Source organism: Haematobia irritans, chromosome 3, assembly GCF_050003625.1.
Source record: "Haematobia irritans isolate KBUSLIRL chromosome 3, ASM5000362v1, whole genome shotgun sequence".
Taxonomy (NCBI): Eukaryota; Metazoa; Arthropoda; class Insecta; order Diptera; family Muscidae; genus Haematobia; species Haematobia irritans.
The window spans coordinates 227,284,801-227,302,095 of NC_134399.1; the positions used below are offsets into that span (position 1 = coordinate 227,284,801).

The 17,295-nt window shown below is 33.3% G+C and overlaps 3 protein-coding genes across 5 annotated transcripts; 1 reads left to right on the top strand and 2 right to left on the bottom strand.

Moving 5' to 3' along the window:
• Positions 1-623: 623 nt before the first annotated feature.
• Positions 624-4,158, bottom strand: dx (deltex E3 ubiquitin ligase). Of its 2 annotated transcripts, XM_075298256.1 has the most exons (6): positions 3,876-4,158; positions 3,347-3,820; positions 3,100-3,271; positions 1,950-3,040; positions 1,740-1,882; positions 624-1,681 (listed from the first exon to the last, which is right to left on the bottom strand). In XM_075298256.1, the coding sequence occupies exons 2-6, from the start codon at positions 3,728-3,730 to the stop codon at positions 1,381-1,383; spliced, it is 2,091 nt and encodes a 696-aa protein (XP_075154371.1). In that variant the 5' UTR covers positions 3,731-3,820; positions 3,876-4,158; the 3' UTR covers positions 624-1,380. The 2 variants fall into 2 exon arrangements, with proteins under 2 accessions (XP_075154371.1, XP_075154370.1); XM_075298255.1 differs by having other exon boundaries at positions 3,347-4,158.
• A 2,250-nt stretch (positions 4,159-6,408) lies between these two features.
• On the top strand, positions 6,409-8,080 carry RpL7A (ribosomal protein L7A). Its single transcript, XM_075298260.1, has 4 exons — positions 6,409-6,543; positions 6,669-6,792; positions 6,871-7,241; positions 7,639-8,080. The coding sequence occupies exons 1-4, from the start codon at positions 6,529-6,531 to the stop codon at positions 7,942-7,944; spliced, it is 816 nt and encodes a 271-aa protein (XP_075154375.1). The 5' UTR covers positions 6,409-6,528; the 3' UTR covers positions 7,945-8,080.
• Positions 8,081-9,055: 975 nt separating this feature from the next.
• Positions 9,056-15,849, bottom strand: Agxt (Alanine-glyoxylate aminotransferase). Of its 2 annotated transcripts, XM_075298259.1 has the most exons (4): positions 15,772-15,849; positions 15,513-15,524; positions 9,380-10,242; positions 9,056-9,321 (listed from the first exon to the last, which is right to left on the bottom strand). In XM_075298259.1, exons 3-4 carry the CDS (start codon positions 10,237-10,239, stop codon positions 9,153-9,155), a joined length of 1,029 nt encoding a protein of 342 aa, XP_075154374.1. In that variant the 5' UTR covers positions 10,240-10,242; positions 15,513-15,524; positions 15,772-15,849; the 3' UTR covers positions 9,056-9,152. The 2 variants fall into 2 exon arrangements, with proteins under 2 accessions (XP_075154374.1, XP_075154372.1); XM_075298257.1 differs by lacking the exons at positions 15,513-15,524; positions 15,772-15,849 and adding an exon at positions 14,284-14,575.
• Between the last annotated feature and the right edge of the window lie 1,446 nt (positions 15,850-17,295).

Below are 17,295 nucleotides of genomic sequence, written 5' to 3' on the forward strand. Positions count from 1 at the left end.
TGGTGATATTTCTATTAGTCCCTTTCGGACTCTAGAACTAATAGATGGTACCTGGGTTGCACTTATTGATAAGAGAAAAGTTTACCACCTATGGTACCACAATGGACTGAATAGTCAAGAGCTGGTTTCATAACATCTTGTTATTTTGTATCTTTTCGATAAAATAGCTGATCCCACGAATATTACTAAAATATTACTAACCGATGGTCTAATCTCCCGTTAAGTATTAATCGGAGGATGAGAAGTATAACTGTACCTAAAATAAACAAAAAATAATATAAAATAAAATGTATTAGCAGAATCAACATGAATCCCTTGCTAAAATAACTCAAGCATTAAGGCTGATATACAAAAACTGCTGGAAGAACTAAGGCCAGAGAGTCCGAGAGTCGTGGGAGACTTTTTTTAACATTTCGTATGTGGGATTTTTTTAATTATCGGTACTGCTTATAGGTGAAAGGAATGGATATTGGTTGAGATTCGGCACTTTGGACGTATTTTATATTTCTGTAAACCCAGGGTCTACAAAACCAACTATATCAATAACGTCGAATATTACAGTGAGTTACGCTTCCCTCGAGTCACCATCAGATCCCTTTGACATATAACAAAAACGAACAGTGTTTTCGATATGATTCATAAAATGATTTTATTTTTTGCAATTATGATTTCTTAATGCTTAATAGAAACGTGATTACCAAATAAAAGTTTGGTCATAATGAATGAAAAAATAAAATATTGGGTATATAAAACAGAATGTATTACAACTAATCTATATTGTAATTAATACTCGACGAAAATGCGTGAAAATTTTGTGGATGTAAAATCTTCCTTAAAATACTAAATATATTTATCTGTTTGTGTTATTAATGTATTGTATATACTATACTTTTTTAAAACTCTAAAATTTACTTCGCTAGAAAAATATTACCGTAAAAATATTCTAAAAAAATATGTATGACATAGTCTTTATAAAAATTGGAAGAACATTTAATAATAATCACAATACAAGATAGTGTTTTGTGCAAAGAAAAATGAAAATACCGTGAAATGTGACACATGAAGTGAGAAATGTTGTTTGCTTACAACGAATCCAGTATTGTTAATTAAAGCACATTTTTGTTTAAAAATACTAGGAAACAATTTAGTCTCCCATTGTTGTTAGTCGCACATATGGAGTATTTAAATTTACATTTTCATTAAAAACAAAAATTCAGTTCAATTTAAAGTTTGAGTATCTCAAACTGATATAGCAAAGTGTGCCTTGTTGAATGTGTGTGTTTGTTTGTTTGTTTTTGAGGGGGATTATTGTTGTAATTCGAAGAAATTGCACTCAGTTAGGTTATAAGGCAAAATTGGTAAGTGCATTGAATGGAGTTATCAATCAGTCACACCTAAATGCACCAGTTGCTGCATACAACGTTGCAAGTACATAGGATCCGGAAACATATTGAATTGGGTTTTATGGTCAACGCTATTCCAGATAACGACATCTTCACGACCAGTAGTTACCGAGCGGCCTATGGAAAATAGCAAACGTCGATCAAACGCTATCTTCAAAAATCTCAACACTTTACGGCCCAAAGGGCAATCGGGCAAGTAACATACACGAGGAAATCCAACGGCAAAGAATGCTCTGCCGGGATGTGGATGTTGCGTATTTTGAATGCCCGAAGCAATGCTGCAATAAAAAAGAAGTAAATATTTGATATTATATATAGACGCTTGGCCTGACTCACTCATATACGATTTGTATTGTATTCTGACCCTCGTGTCCTGGAAGACTTTTGCTGAGAATAGACCACGACATGGTACCATTTGGTTGATTTCCAATCTTCTCTCCATAAACTATGCCACACACTGGACACTCAATAAAAAGATTCTGAAAATAACAAAATATACATACAAATGCATCGTACAACCAACAAAATATCGATGTATCCACAAACCTTGTTCATTTCATTTTGTTGGGCTATAATCATACCGTTGAGACACTGCAAATGCATTAAATGCTGACACCGACTAAGAGCAATAGCTGGATTTTGAGCATTGTGCACAAGCTCCTCCATACACATGGGACATGGTTGTGCATTTGGCCACTGTGGCGGATCAACCACTTTAACGAAACGTGAGATCATATCACTCGCAGGATCGACACCAACAATCGAACCAGCTATGGGCTGTTGTTGCGATGATGACGATGAATGCGAAATAATCGACGACGTACCAGACGTCGCCACAGCACCGCACACCGATACCGAAGAGGGTATGGGTGGGGGTGCGGGAGCTCTTTCTGTGATTAACGAAACGGAGGCAGATGTCATTGATGCTGTTGTTGGTAACGACGGTACAAACACTTCATCACTTCCCAGTGAACAGTCTAAAAGATCATTAACAGATATGGCAAAATTTCTACTACGCAAACTTTCCTTGCTTTCGTGACTTAAATAGGTAGACACAGTGTCGACGCTGGGTCTACGATGTGATTTCATACTGTTCGTATCGGTATCGGATGCTCGTGTGCGTGACCTGGAACGATGCATACTCATGCGGCTGCTGTGCTTCGACTGTAGTGAGCCCTCGGAACAGCGACTATGATGGCTACTCATTGACGATGTTAGAACACTACTGGAATGGGAAAATGGCTGGGAATGTTGATTATTACTACCCGATGACGATGATGACGCTAATATGGCATGATTGTGAGAAGAAGACTGGTGTTTAGAGCTGCTGCTACCAAATATGTTGAGATTGTTCAAAATTTGTCTGAGATTCGCAGTGGATAGTTCACCATTACGTTTGCCTGACTTGCGAGATGTATTTGGTTGAGATTGTGGCGTCTGATGAGCTGAAGAAGGTGATGGCAGACTATGCTGTTGGCGCCCGCCACTTGGTGTGGGCATGGAAAATACTCCATTCGATGCTAGTCGGTGCATATGTGGTTGATGATGCTTCTTGTTCTCAACACAATGAGTCTTTACGGACAGTTTTGGCAATGTGTTATTCCTTTTTGGCCCATAATCCGAATAGTTGGTTTGAGCTAGAAGCACCAAAATACATTTCTGGTTTGCTATTTTAGAAAATTTCATTTTAACTTACGGTTTAACTGCTGAGCTTGTTGCGATGTAAGTTTAACCAGAGGATAGGGCGCCTGTTGTGTACGCCTTATGGTTCTAATTGGACCACTGGGTTGACGTGTCTGAGTAAGATTGCAAAAGTTGATTGTATACGGAAGACTAGATGTCCCATACAAATCAAGTGTTTGTTCTCCCTGGAAAAAAGTATACCATTCAAAGCATTAGAATTTTGCGTTCTTTTTGTTTTTGAATCCGCCGATGGATTTTACCTTTGACCAAGCATCCTCAATGATACACTGCACTTCCATATTGTATGGATGCCAATCACCTGAAACAGAACCAGCCCATTCCCATTTTGTGCCCTTTCCAGCAGGTGAGGTGGGAGTGTAAAACATACGCCTAACACCTACCATAGAGCGTCCTGAACCTTCTTCTGTTTCCTGTGTCATTGTTCTTACATTGACATAAAATTTCTCCAGTTCTGGATCGGCATCGCTGAGTAAGACACGGGTCAGCTTTTTCGCATGCGCACGCTCTAAATGCTGTGACACCGCTGGGGTGTAAGGCAACCACATGCCACCTCGAGATTCATACTCCCACACAACCACAGCGTGCGTATTAGATGGCGCAGCGCCACTATTTAAATGGGCCATGTCTGGGCTCCAATAACATCTATGATTGTTGGAGCAGCGTCAATCCATAATGATAATGGCCACTTGTACAAGTGTGAGTGTATTCAATTTCTTCAAATGGATAATGATAATTGGAATAAATAATATATGGCTTTCGTGTTCTCACTCTCTCGTCACTGCTATCTTCTTCTATTTCATTGCCTCAATTCGATGAAAGATCCAACAACAACGAAAAGAATCAGAATTTAGAGGTAAACAAAATTGGAGGAAATTAACAAGGCGTTGTTGTGGTCAATGTATTTATTGTTTGATTGGTGTTGTTTCAATGTATAACTTTTTTGGCACATTTCATTCCCTTTCTTTACATTTTCCTTTTTAAAATTTTTTAGTTGCACTCTGATCTCAGTTCCGTCATTTATATTTTTCTATATAATTCCATCATGTAGGAGTTCGAACTCAACAATGGCGGCAGTCGGAAGTCGGCGAATCAACAATATACTTTAGGCACTGTTATTATTCACGATGCAGGAGCACCGATTGTCGAAAAGAATGTGCCATGGTGAAACATATACTAAATATCTTATAAATAACACATTAGCAGCACAAAATAGAGGAATAGCATTTCAAAATGTGATCCACAAAAATTTGGCCTATACATATAAATGTTTATATATGTAAATTCTAGCATCGTCGTCGCTAGACGAAATGGCTGTAGTATGACGCTCATGCGATTCATAAAAGGGAACACCGAAAACGGATTTGAAATTTTGAACTGGCAACGCTGATGCCACGGCAAAACGATCAAGTTATGGTAAAGTTATTATAGGTAGTGATACCAATGCAAATGTAGGCATATATGTTTTCCCTTTATAAGCATTTCAAAACGAGTCGATACAAAAAATCTAGTTCAAAACACAAGTTTTCCTCCAAAACACGTCAATTTTGTAATGTAAACGCCCTTAATTTGGAATGAACATACTCTTTTCCAAATATATGTCTAATTATTAAAATAAATTTCATAGAAAAAGCGAATAAACAAAGGCTTTGGAGAACATAGGGACGTGAAAAAAAACTTAAAAATATTTCCCTTTGTGATCGCGGTATTTATTTGAACAAACGGTGCGTATATTTGAATTTACAGTAAATGGGAATTTTGAGTTTCCATGACAACCGTCAAACTAAAACATGTCAACTTGGTGTGAACGGTGAAATGTTTTGGAAAAATGAATGAGAAAAACGAGTCTGTAGAAACATAGCAATACCCACAATTTAATAGTCATTCATATTCAATGTGGACAATACTACATTCACACTCGACATCTTGAAATTGAAATGACGCACACATTATACGAAATCGCATTTTTGAAGTTTGAAATGACATTTTTATAGAATGTATTGTAATTACCCTGCCAAATTCAAAAAATGTTGGCAGGGTTAAGATAGTTGTAAAAGAGTCATTGTGGTTAAGTAAAACCGATTGTTTAGATGTTTATTAATTTTAAACATTTATAAATTCTTATAAATAAAACATTTATACGACTATCCCATCACATTTAACATAGTTTTTTGCATTAATAAAAGAAAAGTAGCAAATTACATGTTGCTGCGTCTATCAGCCAGTGGAGGCAGCGTGTCTGGAAAAATGTCTGAAAAACTATCACTTTATTCCATTTGGAAAGTCGTATATTTGTGATTTTATTAATCACCAATATACCTTTCACAATTTAAAGCGAAATAACTATGTTTTCAGCACTTTATTTTCGTTTGTATTTAATAAAATTATGATAAGCTAGTTGCGTTTAGTGTTTCACAAAATATAAAATGGGTTTTGGAAAAAATAGTGATGGCAAAATACTTCCATGTACATTTCGTACTTTTTGATTCGCTTCCCCCTTCACAGTTGGCGGTTGTTGTAGTATCACTTACGAGTCTGTGGTAGCGATGAGGATGAAATGGAACTTTGAAGGGTTCGCGTTGAAAAATGATAGTGTTGACAATATATTTTGAAGGAAAAAATGCAACATCAATTGCTGTGCTCCTTTTGTTAACATTTTGCCCAGTACAAATTAAACGATTGTAAAATATAATTCACCAAATAAAGCTTTTATTTTGTTAACATTTGTGTTTTAGTTTCATGTTTTATACATTATTTATGTTCTACAACATAGTAGCGAGCGGCTAGATGTTGGTTGCTAGTTTATTACGGAAATAAAACTCTATGTTATACTTTGTTTTATCAATCGATCAGATTACATTTTTAAATAATAATCCGATCCACTTTTGCATTATAAATTCACAAAAATCAGTTTAATAAATAAATGATTTCTTCATTCACATTGCAAATGGCATCGATCGATTTACGTCAGTTTTTCAACTCGAAAAAAAAAAACAAAGTACCACAAATGAAAAAAATTGCTAGTTTTTCGCATTTTTTTGGTTTTGTATGGAGTTTCAACGCGAAAACCGAACAGAGTACCGGCCTATAAGTTCTAAACATCTTCAGTTTCTGCTTCTGTCAACCTTGTTATACCCATATATTTCATTCGAGGTGCATACCGTCCTTTAACTTAATTTGATCATTGAAAGGCCCAATGTTTTCTTTTCATCCATTTACTTTCATAGTTGTATTCTTTCCAGCCTATAAGAATTGACGTCAGGTGGCGCTATTCGAAAAAAAATTTGACATTTCTTTGACATGTGTTATATTTCCGTTGGCTCAACTCCTTTCCTTTTTGACAAGCAGAGACGAAAGGCTGGTCAATTTAGGCCCGCTACAAAATCTGCTTTTTTCATAAACATCTTGAAATAAAAGAATCATAATGGTTGTTAAGAAGGTATGCAAAAACACTGCACTTCCAAGTAATAAATGTTTTGAGAGGAATACAAAATTGTTTACTGAATATTTGTGATTAGTGTGAGCTCTGTGATTGATTCCGATTGTTTATTGTTGTGATTTTAGCCCAGGCCAAAGAAGAAGCCAGTGACCAAGAAGGTCGCCCCAGCTCCATTAGCTGTCAAGAAACCCGTTGTAAAGAAAGTTGTTAATCAACTTTTCGAAAAGCGCCCAAAGAACTTTGGCATCGGTAAGTTTTGTGACAAATCTAGTCTACATCGTAGCTGACAATATATTTTATAGCGTACGTCTTTAATTGCAATTACAGGTCAAAATGTTCAGCCTAAACGTGATTTGTCCCGTTTCGTGAAATGGCCCAAATACATCCGTGTCCAACGTCAAAAGGCTGTTTTGCAAAAGCGTTTGAAGGTTCCTCCACCAATCCATCAATTTAGCCAAACTCTTGACAAGACCACCGCCGTCAAAATGTTCAAGCTGTTGGAGAAGTACCGCCCAGAGTCAGCTATTGCTAAGAAGCAACGTTTGAAGAAGATTGCTGAAGCCAAGGCTAAGGGTAAAGATGTCCAGCCTAAGAAGAAGCCCAGCTTCGTCCGTTCTGGTACCAACACAGTAACCAAATTGGTGGAACAAAAGAAGGCTCAATTGGTAGTCATTGCTCATGACGTCGATCCTCTTGAGGTGAGTTAGACTTTCATTTCTCCCGATTATTGTGTATTAGACGCCATGTACAGTGAAGCCTCTGAAAGCAGACACCTCTCAAAAGTGGATAACTTTTATGAGATGTTTGTTATATTATCACATTAATATTAAACTCTCGTAAGTGGACACCTCCCAAGCGTTGACAAAATTTAGGCGAACGCGAGTGTCCACTTCTAGGAGGTTTCACTTTGACTGCAAACAAACGTTGTTTACACATGATGTTAAACATGAATTTCTTCAACTGAAGTGGTTGAACCTTACGAGGATCTTCCGATTTGTGGAAATTTGACATGCTGATAATACATGAAATTTATGATTTTTTATTCCCTTAATCTTAAATTCTGTTCTAATAAAATGTTTTTCTTTTTTTTTACAGTTGGTATTGTTCTTGCCTGCCTTGTGCCGCAAAATGGGTGTCCCATACTGCATTGTTAAGGGCAAGGCTCGCCTTGGATTGTTAGTGCGCCGTAAGACCTGCACAGCTTTGGCTTTGACCAATGTTGAAGCTAATGACAAGGCCAACTTCACCAAGATTGTTGAGGCCATCAGAACTAATTATAATGAACGTCATGACGAAATCCGCAGACACTGGGGAGGCGGTATCTTGGGCTCCAAGAGTTTGGCTCGCATCGCTAAATTGGAACGCGCCAAGGCCCGCGAACTTGCTCAGAAACAAGGCTAAAAAAATCTTCTGTGTGATTTTAAGTTTTTTATTTGATTTGATTAATAAAATCAAACGGCGTTTGAAAGAAAGAACTGTTTTAAAGTTTGATTTATGGAAACAAAATAAAACTAATCGTAGTTTTACCAACAAAAAACCATTCTAAAATTTCTTTTTTTGACAATAACATGACGAAATAAAAAAAATACTTAGTGTGACAGGAGAGTTGACAAAATCAAAAAATATTGTTGATAACAACGCGGTGGTATATGTAAAAGATAAAATGCTATTCGGAATATATTTAGCAATATCTATGTTGTTAGTCCTATCCGATATTTGCATAGAGGAGAAAAGTATTCTCGAAAAGTAAATATGCTTTTTGATTTCAATTCATGATGGGGGAAACTCAAGCTCCAACGAATTGACCATTATTCAGGGAAAACGGATTGTTACCTTAAGAAAAAAAAGAATTCTCGAACAAATATTCAAAAAGTGGGATTAAAACAAGAAATTGTGAAGATGTATACATATTACAACAGTTGCCGGCACTACATGGAAAATAGGCGTTAGACTGTTGCTTATAGCACACATTTGAGATTCTAAATGAAAAAAATCTTTCTTTACCTATTAAACGTTGGTATGGGTTACTCGATTATATGAACCACATTGAACATTTTTAGTTTTTATATTGCAGCAATTGCTTAACAACAGTAATATCTAAGTGGCGAGGTTGGTTGTAGGCACTATGCGAAGAATACAATGGTAAGACAATAATAGTAAATGCAAAAAAATCAAGTAGTGCAACAAACTTATTCTCCGAGTGTGTTATATGCATTGCTCCTTTTAAAATTGCTACGTTTGCTATTATCAACTAAACACCAATTACCTCTGAAGACATTTTTGAGTGTTTCAAAGCTACTCGAAGTGGTTTCACAGTAAAGTGAAATGCTGTTCGGACTAGACGCTTTGTCATTGAGCTAAACATGGAATCGAACAGTGCTCTGTGATAAGAGAAAAGTTCACATTTAGTTGTTACTACTGAATGATATCAAGTATTCATGTTCAAACCTCGTATTTGTGGTCTAATACCCCGGAATAAAACCAATACAAGGGCAGACAGAAAGGACCAGTATTTGAGCTTTATATATGTACATTGGGGTAGCTATGAAACAATTTATTTTGGTTTAAAAAGTTAAATTAAAACAGTTTGTTTTTTCATGTGATATGAATTAAATCTTTGATTTTTCTTTAGATTCCTTTTTGACGCTTTGTATGGCCTCGTGCAATACATTTAAGACAAGATCTACCCTTTCAAAAGTGGCGTTTTCACCCATCAATCCAATACGAAATACTTGTTCAACAGTTGGACCCAGGCCTCCGCTTATTTCCAAGTTATATCTATATCAAAAAATGGGATAATGACAATTTTAAATTCTCCTATTTAAACTTTACTTACTTTCTCATAGTATAATCGGCTACCTTACGCCAATCTACTCCCATTGGTACTTTAACCGTATTAACCGTTGGAAGCCTTACACTTGCATTTGGAACAAACATTTCTAATCCAAGCTCTGCCAGACCTTTTTGTAAACGTTCGGAGCATTGCTTGTGGCGATTTATAACTGATTGCAGTCCTTGATCACAAATCTGGGCCAATGCTTCTCTTAGACCATAGAGAAGTGTAGAAGAAATGGTGTGATGATATATTCTAGAACCACCAAAACAATTCCAATACTGGCCAACAAGGGTGGCATCGAAGTAATACACTTTCACTTTGCTTTTGCGTGCCACTATATGTTTTATAGCGCGTTTGCTAAACGAGATAGGTGTAATTCCTGGAGGGGCCCCCAATACCTTTTGCGAGCCTGTGTATGTTACGTCAACTTGCCAACGATCCATATAAAAATCGGTGCCACCCAATGAGGCAACTGTATCGACAATGAATAAACAATTGTTTTTGCGACAAATATCTCCAATTTCTTTGAGGTGATTTTGCAATATTCCTGTGGATGAATCGCCCTGGGCTAGGAAGAATATAGACGGTTTATGACCCTCAAAAGCAAATTCGATTTCATCCAAGTTTAGCGAACGCCCAAATCGAGCTTCAACAAATCGTACATCACCGCCATAACGCTTAGCCATTTCTGCAGCCCTATGTCCCCAGATTCCTGTGGTACCAAGCAAGACGACATCCCCATCTTCTATTAGATTACACAAAGCTGCTTCCATGCCAGCATGTCCAGATCCACTAATGCACATTGTAGCCTCATTACGAGTTTGGAAAACGTACTTGATGCCCTCTTTAATAGCATCCATTATCTGCAATAGACCAATTAAATTTTTATACGTGAAATTGTAATTTATTATCTCTTATCAACTGTCTGAATTGTTGCACATATTTTTTATTATGCTTGTCCTGCATTCATAAAACAAAAATTAGGACATTCATTATGATGGATTACTTTCAAAATATAAATCGGTTTAACCCCTTTAGTATCAGCATTTTCAGTTTTTATTTCGGTATGATTATGGTTTGTTGTTTTTGTAATTTTTTTAAGCAATTCAAAGTTTTTTAAAGGCCGATTTGGCGATAAAAAGTATCAATTAATCAGAAATACCAATCTTATACGAAAATTAAACTATGAATTTTAAATGAAATTATAAGATAAGTATAAAATGTTACATTACTCTTATACAGTATACAATACAATACAATTCTTACATGAAATGATTTATTCATATATCAATTATTACTTGATTGTGACGCAAACATATCGACGAAAAAAGGAGGAGTTTTAAAAATCTTATAAAATAACAACGATCTAAAATCTACAAATGTTGAGAGGGAACATCCTAAAATGGGTCCCCCAACAATCGAACAATCGATATTATTTTTATTTTAATTTTATTTTAAGGCCATATACATACGTGGAATATTGACTGAAAAAATTTTCAAAGTTGTTTTTTATAGAAAATTTTGTCAAAATGTATAAAAAGTTTTGTCAAAATTATATTTCTAAAATTTAGTCAAAATTTTATTTGTATAGAAAATTTTGTTTGCTACACAATATTTTTAATTGTATTTCTATTGATAATTTTTTCAAATTTTTATTTCTATAAAAAATTTTGCCAAATTTCTATAAAAATTTTATTCAAAATTTTATTTCTATATATTTGGTCAAAATTTGATTTCTATAGAAAATTTTGCCAAAATTTTATTTCTATAGAAAATTTAGTCAAAATTTTGTTTCTGTAGAAAATTTTCCGAAATTTTATTTCTATATAAAATTTTGCAAAATTTTATTTACTAGACAAATTTTTTTCCAAAATTGTATTCAGTGAGCATACATTTTGGAAAAATTATAGAAATGAATGAAATGAAATGAATTATTAGAGCTTAATTATTAGAACTAAATATTTATAATACAAATTAAATACGTAAATTGCAAAAAAAAATCACATTTTGTAGTAATGATATTTTAGTAGTAATAAGTTCTTTGTTATCCATTGTTTAGTAGTTTTTCTCACTTTGCTTTCTAAATCACTAAAATAGTTTTTTATTTCATTTTTTTTTCTAATTTATAAAAAAAGTGTATCTTTATTTATTCTTTGTTCTTATCTTTTATAATTTATTACTGTTAGTTTTTATTCCAATTTTTATTTTGTTATTTTTGTTCAAATTTTTAGATATTTAAAGTTACTTTTGTAGTCTTTTTTATAACCATTTTATATTGGTCTAAAGGCTTGGTTATTTTCACAATAAATATAAATAAAAAAATAAAATAAATAAATGACTCAAATTTTCAATTTTTTCAATGAATGAATCATAAATGCATTTTTGCGAAATTGTCTAAACAATAATAAGTGTTTCCCAAATATTGCCCGAGTTTTGTAGAAGTCGGATTTGAGATTTTATCAAAATGTAGATCTAAATTTAAATTTCTATATAAAATTTTGCAAAATTTTATTTACTAAAAATTTTTTTTTACAAAATTGTACAATTTTGGAAAAATTGCTGCTAAGTCGAAAACTTGTACAAATGACACAAATTTTCAATTTTTTCAATGAATGAATCATAAATGCATTTTTGCGAAATTGTCTAAACAATTATAAATATTTCCCAAATATTTTGTAGAAGTCTGATTTGAGATTTTATCAAAATGTAGATCTAAATACAAAGTTGTGCAGAGTATATTATAATCGGCCCGCCCGACTTTAGACATTCCTTGAATTTTATTTTTCGTTAAAATTGTGTTACGTCCCATAACGTCAGATTTAAATTTTAAGTACATAGATTTTGTAGAAGTATATACAACTTTGTCTAAATCGATTCAGATTCAAATTCATGCATATCGAAATATAAACCTTTATATAGCTCGCAATAAATTCAAAGGATTTGAGATAGTATCAATAATTTTGGTCCACAAATACATATACTGTTGGTATCTTATCATATTATTATGGGTATTTATATCATTACTTTATTGCCCTAAATTTTAAATATAGAGTTCAATTGGCATCTAATGTGAAATTAAGACCTTTTTTGCACACATAAATAAATACGATACTTTATATCGATCCACTTACGGTACCCCCACAATAGAACTACAAATTAGTGGTATTAAAATGAGATTTAGTTATATTACCCGGAGTCGACTCCGGAGTCGGAGTCGAGCAAAATTGGCTCGACTCCACAGCCCTGTTTATATATAAAAACTGTAATTGTGGGGTGCTACACTTATAGAAAGTCTGCTAAAAACAGCAGTTGGTGTTTGCTGTATTTTTGTACTTTGTGATCTAGCGGACAGCAATTCGTAAAATGTTTAGGTTCTAAATGCTACCCAAAGTATTCCTCAATCAGCAAATATGTTGTTTGCTCTTATGCCTTGATTTAAGAAATATTAATTTTTTGGTTAGATACTAGACATGTCCTTAATGCCTTATTCACATTAGGCTCGAAATCTACTAAAAGAGGATTTGAAATCCCCTTTTTATAAGGCAAATAACAGTTGAAATCTAGTTAATGTGGATTTTGGAAGTGTAATGTGTATGAAGTTTAATATATTGTTGTAATTACGTTATTCCTACTCTCATAGAGGCTGCTAATAGCAAACTGACTGCTGTTTTTCAGAAGACAAAATACTGCTATTTAAGCACTGTTTTGCTAAAATAGCAAAATTTTCTATTTTAGAAAAGCAGACATATTGCTGAGCAGTCAGTAGTTTGCTGAAATTTTCTGCTGATTCGAAATTATAACTGAATTACTATTGCAATAAGCCCAAAAAAGTTGATCTTTAAAAATGTTAAACATTAACAAACAGTTAATATCTTTTGATTATGCAATAACAATTCTAATCAAGTAACACTTTTTAATATATGTGTCAGTTAAAATGTTTTTTTTTTTTTTTTTTTAACTAAGCGGAACATGGAATTTTGATAAACTAAACATCTATGCTGTTAAACAATTTGTAAAAGATTTAGTTTTAAAATGTTACTTAAAGTATTCCTCTCTAATATTAGTAAACTCTCTAAATGTGATCATCAAATATTTTGTTTGATGTTATTCCTTGATTTGAGAAAATTTTTGGTTTTTAATAAAAATCTAAAATCTTAAATATGTATTTATATATTGTTTTTACTGCGTTACGATCTATTTTTGTTGGTTTCAACCAAACGACGCCATGTTTAAATGTAATTGTGCTTAAACATTACCAGACAACGTTTGCTATTTCAGCAAACAATGACTGCTCTTAAATTGTTTGCTTTATGCAGATTTTTCTAACAAATTTCGTTGGGTGAGCGCGAATTTTCGCTATTCTGAGTTTACTATTTAAGCAAACTGCTCTCCCTTTTTAATCACACTTTATGTTGTTTAAGAAGATTTTTCTATATGTACTAACAAATTTCTTTGGGTGTACCCGAATTTTCGATACAAGAAAAGGATAAAACGAAGGATTGCTAGCGAGGTTCTTAGAGAAATTAATTGCAGTTATACCGCAATTCTGGATAATTGCTGTGAACAATATTACAATATTTATGAACCATAAAAATCATTCAGCATCTTTGAATGGCAACAGTTCATATCACTTATTTATCAATCAAAAGCCTAAAAATCATGTCTCGTTTGCTGAATTAGCACTTTTTTAATTCGAAACAGCGTTTGACCGTTTTCTGTTTTAGCAAACCAGCCTACTTTATCTTTTGTTCTTTCCAAAAATACCAAACACGAAATGTGGAACAAAATTTCGTACGTCTATTTTTTAATTCATTGTAATGAGTGGGAACTGATAGAAACACCTCAGTCATTTGAAATCAAACCTTACATCAAGGCACAAAATAGGGTTAACAGATTTATAATACCTCCAAACACTCTGGATGTAGATGTCCAAGTACTGGATTACGAAGGCTTTTCAAAACACGGTCCGAACAATTAGTGGGACCTGGCCCCATCATTGTCTTATTGGGGACATATAGAGAACGTTTAAGATTAACCGGCGGTAGAACGTCCATCGTTTTTATTATTTGCTTTTTTTAAATGTTGGTGAACCGACGATAATATTTTTTTAAGACTGAAGCGAAAAATGCGATTGACTGCGATTTTATATTAACATAGAAGAGTGTCTTATCAAAATACCCAAGAGGTTTTGTAAGGAAAACCACAATGGAATACTATAAAAATTTTCACACTTTTTCTGGTGGGTTCCTCAGCTTAATGTTGAGTTTGACTAAATGAAATGGATGCGTTGGAAGAATTCACATATACGTAAGTCTTATCTATTTAAATAATCTACAAAGCACATGCATATTTATGTATATATGTATGTATCTATATACACTTATATATTTGGCCATATAAAAGTACAAATGTTAATAGTATAAACAATATTTGAAATTTTAAAACACAAATAAAGGTTCTACACCCAAAGAAATTTGTTAGTAGCCGTCGCAGAAAAATGTGTTAAAACAACAAAGTCTGTTCAAAAAGAGAGAAATAGCAAACGTTATATACCATTTTTTTTAACTCGATTGCACTAAACACGTTTTAGTTTTGCCGAAACAAACGAAAAATGGGTTATTGTAGTACAATAAATACAATATGTTTGCTAAAAATCTGAATGTATCCCAAAATAAAGAATAACAGCACACAAAATGTTTGTTGACCGCATTTAGAAGCTGTTAAGGATATCAGAAGGCAGAGTTAAACAAAAAATATTGTTTTTGTTATATTTCTAAATTAATTGGTTCAAACGAAATGGTTTTCAGCTTGAAAACTGAACAAAAACTCATAGAAAAAAGTCTGCTAAAAACAGCAGTCGACGTCTGCTGTTATATTTTTGTACTTCAGGGCCTAATGAACAACAGTTTATAAACTTTTTAGGTTATAAAATTTTCCCCAAAGCCTATTTAAGAACCAAAAGTAGTTTTTGGTATATTTTAGTACTGTAATATACTTAGAAGCTCATAAATACGATCAGCAACCATTTTATTTGCTGTTATGCCTCAATTCGATAAATATTCAGATTTTTAATCAATTACTATAGATTTTCATAAAATATTGTTTTAATTATGTTAGGATAGCTCGTATTTACCTTATAACGCCACTGTTAGTTAAATTTTAAGGTGAGTATTAAGTTCGAGTTTAGCCGCTAAAATCGCTAAAGTGAAAACTAAATCAGTAAGAAAAATGCATGAAAGTATACATATTTGTTGCAAATTTTATTATAACTTGATGGGGAAAAGCCCAAAGCAAATTTTCACAAAGTTTGTATACCTTAAAATGGATTATTAAAGAAAAGTAATCGTGAAAAAATTACGTTTTTAGCGGCTAAACTCGATCTTAATACCCACCTTTACAATAGAATTGTCATCTAATATTTCTAATCATTTAAATTTAAACATCAAATTATTATTTTATTTGTTGTGTCAGCCAAACTGTAATATGTTTAATGATAAATGAGTTAAAAATTAGCAGACAAAAAGGCTGTTTTCTTTTAGCAATGGATGCAACATTTGTATGGGCTATCCACAACATCGTAGCACTGGCGTTCTATCCAGAACATCTCATGCAACAAAGATAATTGAGTATAACAAGATTAAGCATTGTGCTCTTATAAAGAGAAAACAAATGTCAAGGTGTAGAGGGCTATATGAATTTTTGCTTTAAAATAGACATACGTTTTATTTTAATTTTCTACAATCGTTTTGGTATTGCTTTTGTGGGTTTTTATTCAGAAATTTATGAAAAACACAAATGTTATGATATTTTCCGACGCAAACGGCAGTACATTTGAGAGACACGTCGACGCAAACTTTATGATATTTTGTTGGCAGAGTCCTCTGGTGCTTCAGTTTTGCTATTAAAAGACTGCATCTTCTTCTCAATTATCTTTGATGCAAGTCGTGTCGGTGTTGCCAGATTGATTTGGAGATGTCCTGGATAAACGAGTACTCTGTATTCTTTTAGTCCGTGACTGACTTAGGGCAAAGACAATAACTTGAGGAAGATAGGAAATTGGCTTGCGTCATACCAAATGTTGCATTTACCGTGTTAGTTCAATACATGTTTGTAATCTTTTAGTTGTTTTTGTTTTTTATTTTTTGAATGAAAAATTTTATTTTCTTAATGAAACAATGCTAAATTTTAGCCAACAACAAAATAAATTACATTTTCCCCTTTATGGAAATTTATTTCGTGCACTTAATTTCTTTTTATTTGCATTTTAATGCTATGTCAATACTTGTCGTATACGCGTTTGGTTCGAGTATTAAACTAATGTGGTAAATGGTTTGATGTGCTCAGTAGCCATTCTCCCATCTTCCTCTTCTATAATCTTTGATGTCAAGTGACTCAATTTATTATTTTGTTATTTATTTTCATATGTAACCAAAACTTACAAAGGCCTTATACAGTTACTTAAAACAACATTTCTTATTGAAAACAAGAATTTCAATTTGCATTACAAAAATGTGTGAATGTGTAGAATTTTACATGTTTTTCCAGTATTTTGGTGTTTTATCAAGAAAACAATGGAAAGAAAACATATTAAAGCCAAATTAAAAAGCCACTCATTTGCAGACGAAACAGAGCCATCTATGGTGTGCAGACAAACTACAGCGCTGTGAATTCACTTAAGATGTCTATTAGAGGTCTGCACAATTCCATTTGTAAATGCAGAGTACACGTGTACTTGCTAAATGAGTACATCTATTTGAGAGAGTCGCAAAACAATTGGTACACATTTTAATGAACACCAAAAGCCACGAGTAACTTCTTGTTGCTACTCTAATGTCTTCACTACCAACAAACACATATTCCTCTTTCTCTCTTATTGAAGTGTACTCAGAGTGATCACGTCGAGTATGTTGCGAGAA

What these genes read in the sequence shown, in the direction of transcription:
- dx (XM_075298256.1), bottom strand. Translation starts at nt 3,730, where the DNA reads ATGGCCCATTTAAATAGTGGCGCTGCGCCATCTAATACGCACGCTGTG. An exon ending in TTGAGGATGCTTGGTCAAAG is followed by an intron (nt 3,272 to 3,346) that starts GTAAAATCCATC and finishes ACTTTTTTCCAG; the next exon opens with GGAGAACAAACACTTGATTT. An exon ending in ACAATACAAATCGTATATGA is followed by an intron (nt 1,682 to 1,739) that starts GTGAGTCAGGCC and finishes TTTTTATTGCAG; the next exon opens with CATTGCTTCGGGCATTCAAA.
- RpL7A (XM_075298260.1), top strand. An exon ending in CCCAAAGAACTTTGGCATCG is followed by an intron (nt 6,793 to 6,870) that starts GTAAGTTTTGTG and finishes TTGCAATTACAG; the next exon opens with GTCAAAATGTTCAGCCTAAA. An exon ending in ATGACGTCGATCCTCTTGAG is followed by an intron (nt 7,242 to 7,638) that starts GTGAGTTAGACT and finishes TTTTTTTTACAG; the next exon opens with TTGGTATTGTTCTTGCCTGC.
- Agxt (XM_075298257.1), bottom strand. Translation starts at nt 14,433, where the DNA reads ATGGACGTTCTACCGCCGGTTAATCTTAAACGTTCTCTATATGTCCCC. An exon ending in TACATCCAGAGTGTTTGGAG is followed by an intron (nt 10,243 to 14,283) that starts GTATTATAAATC and finishes GGTCTATTGCAG; the next exon opens with ATAATGGATGCTATTAAAGA. An exon ending in GCCGATTATACTATGAGAAA is followed by an intron (nt 9,322 to 9,379) that starts GTAAGTAAAGTT and finishes TTTTTGATATAG; the next exon opens with ATATAACTTGGAAATAAGCG.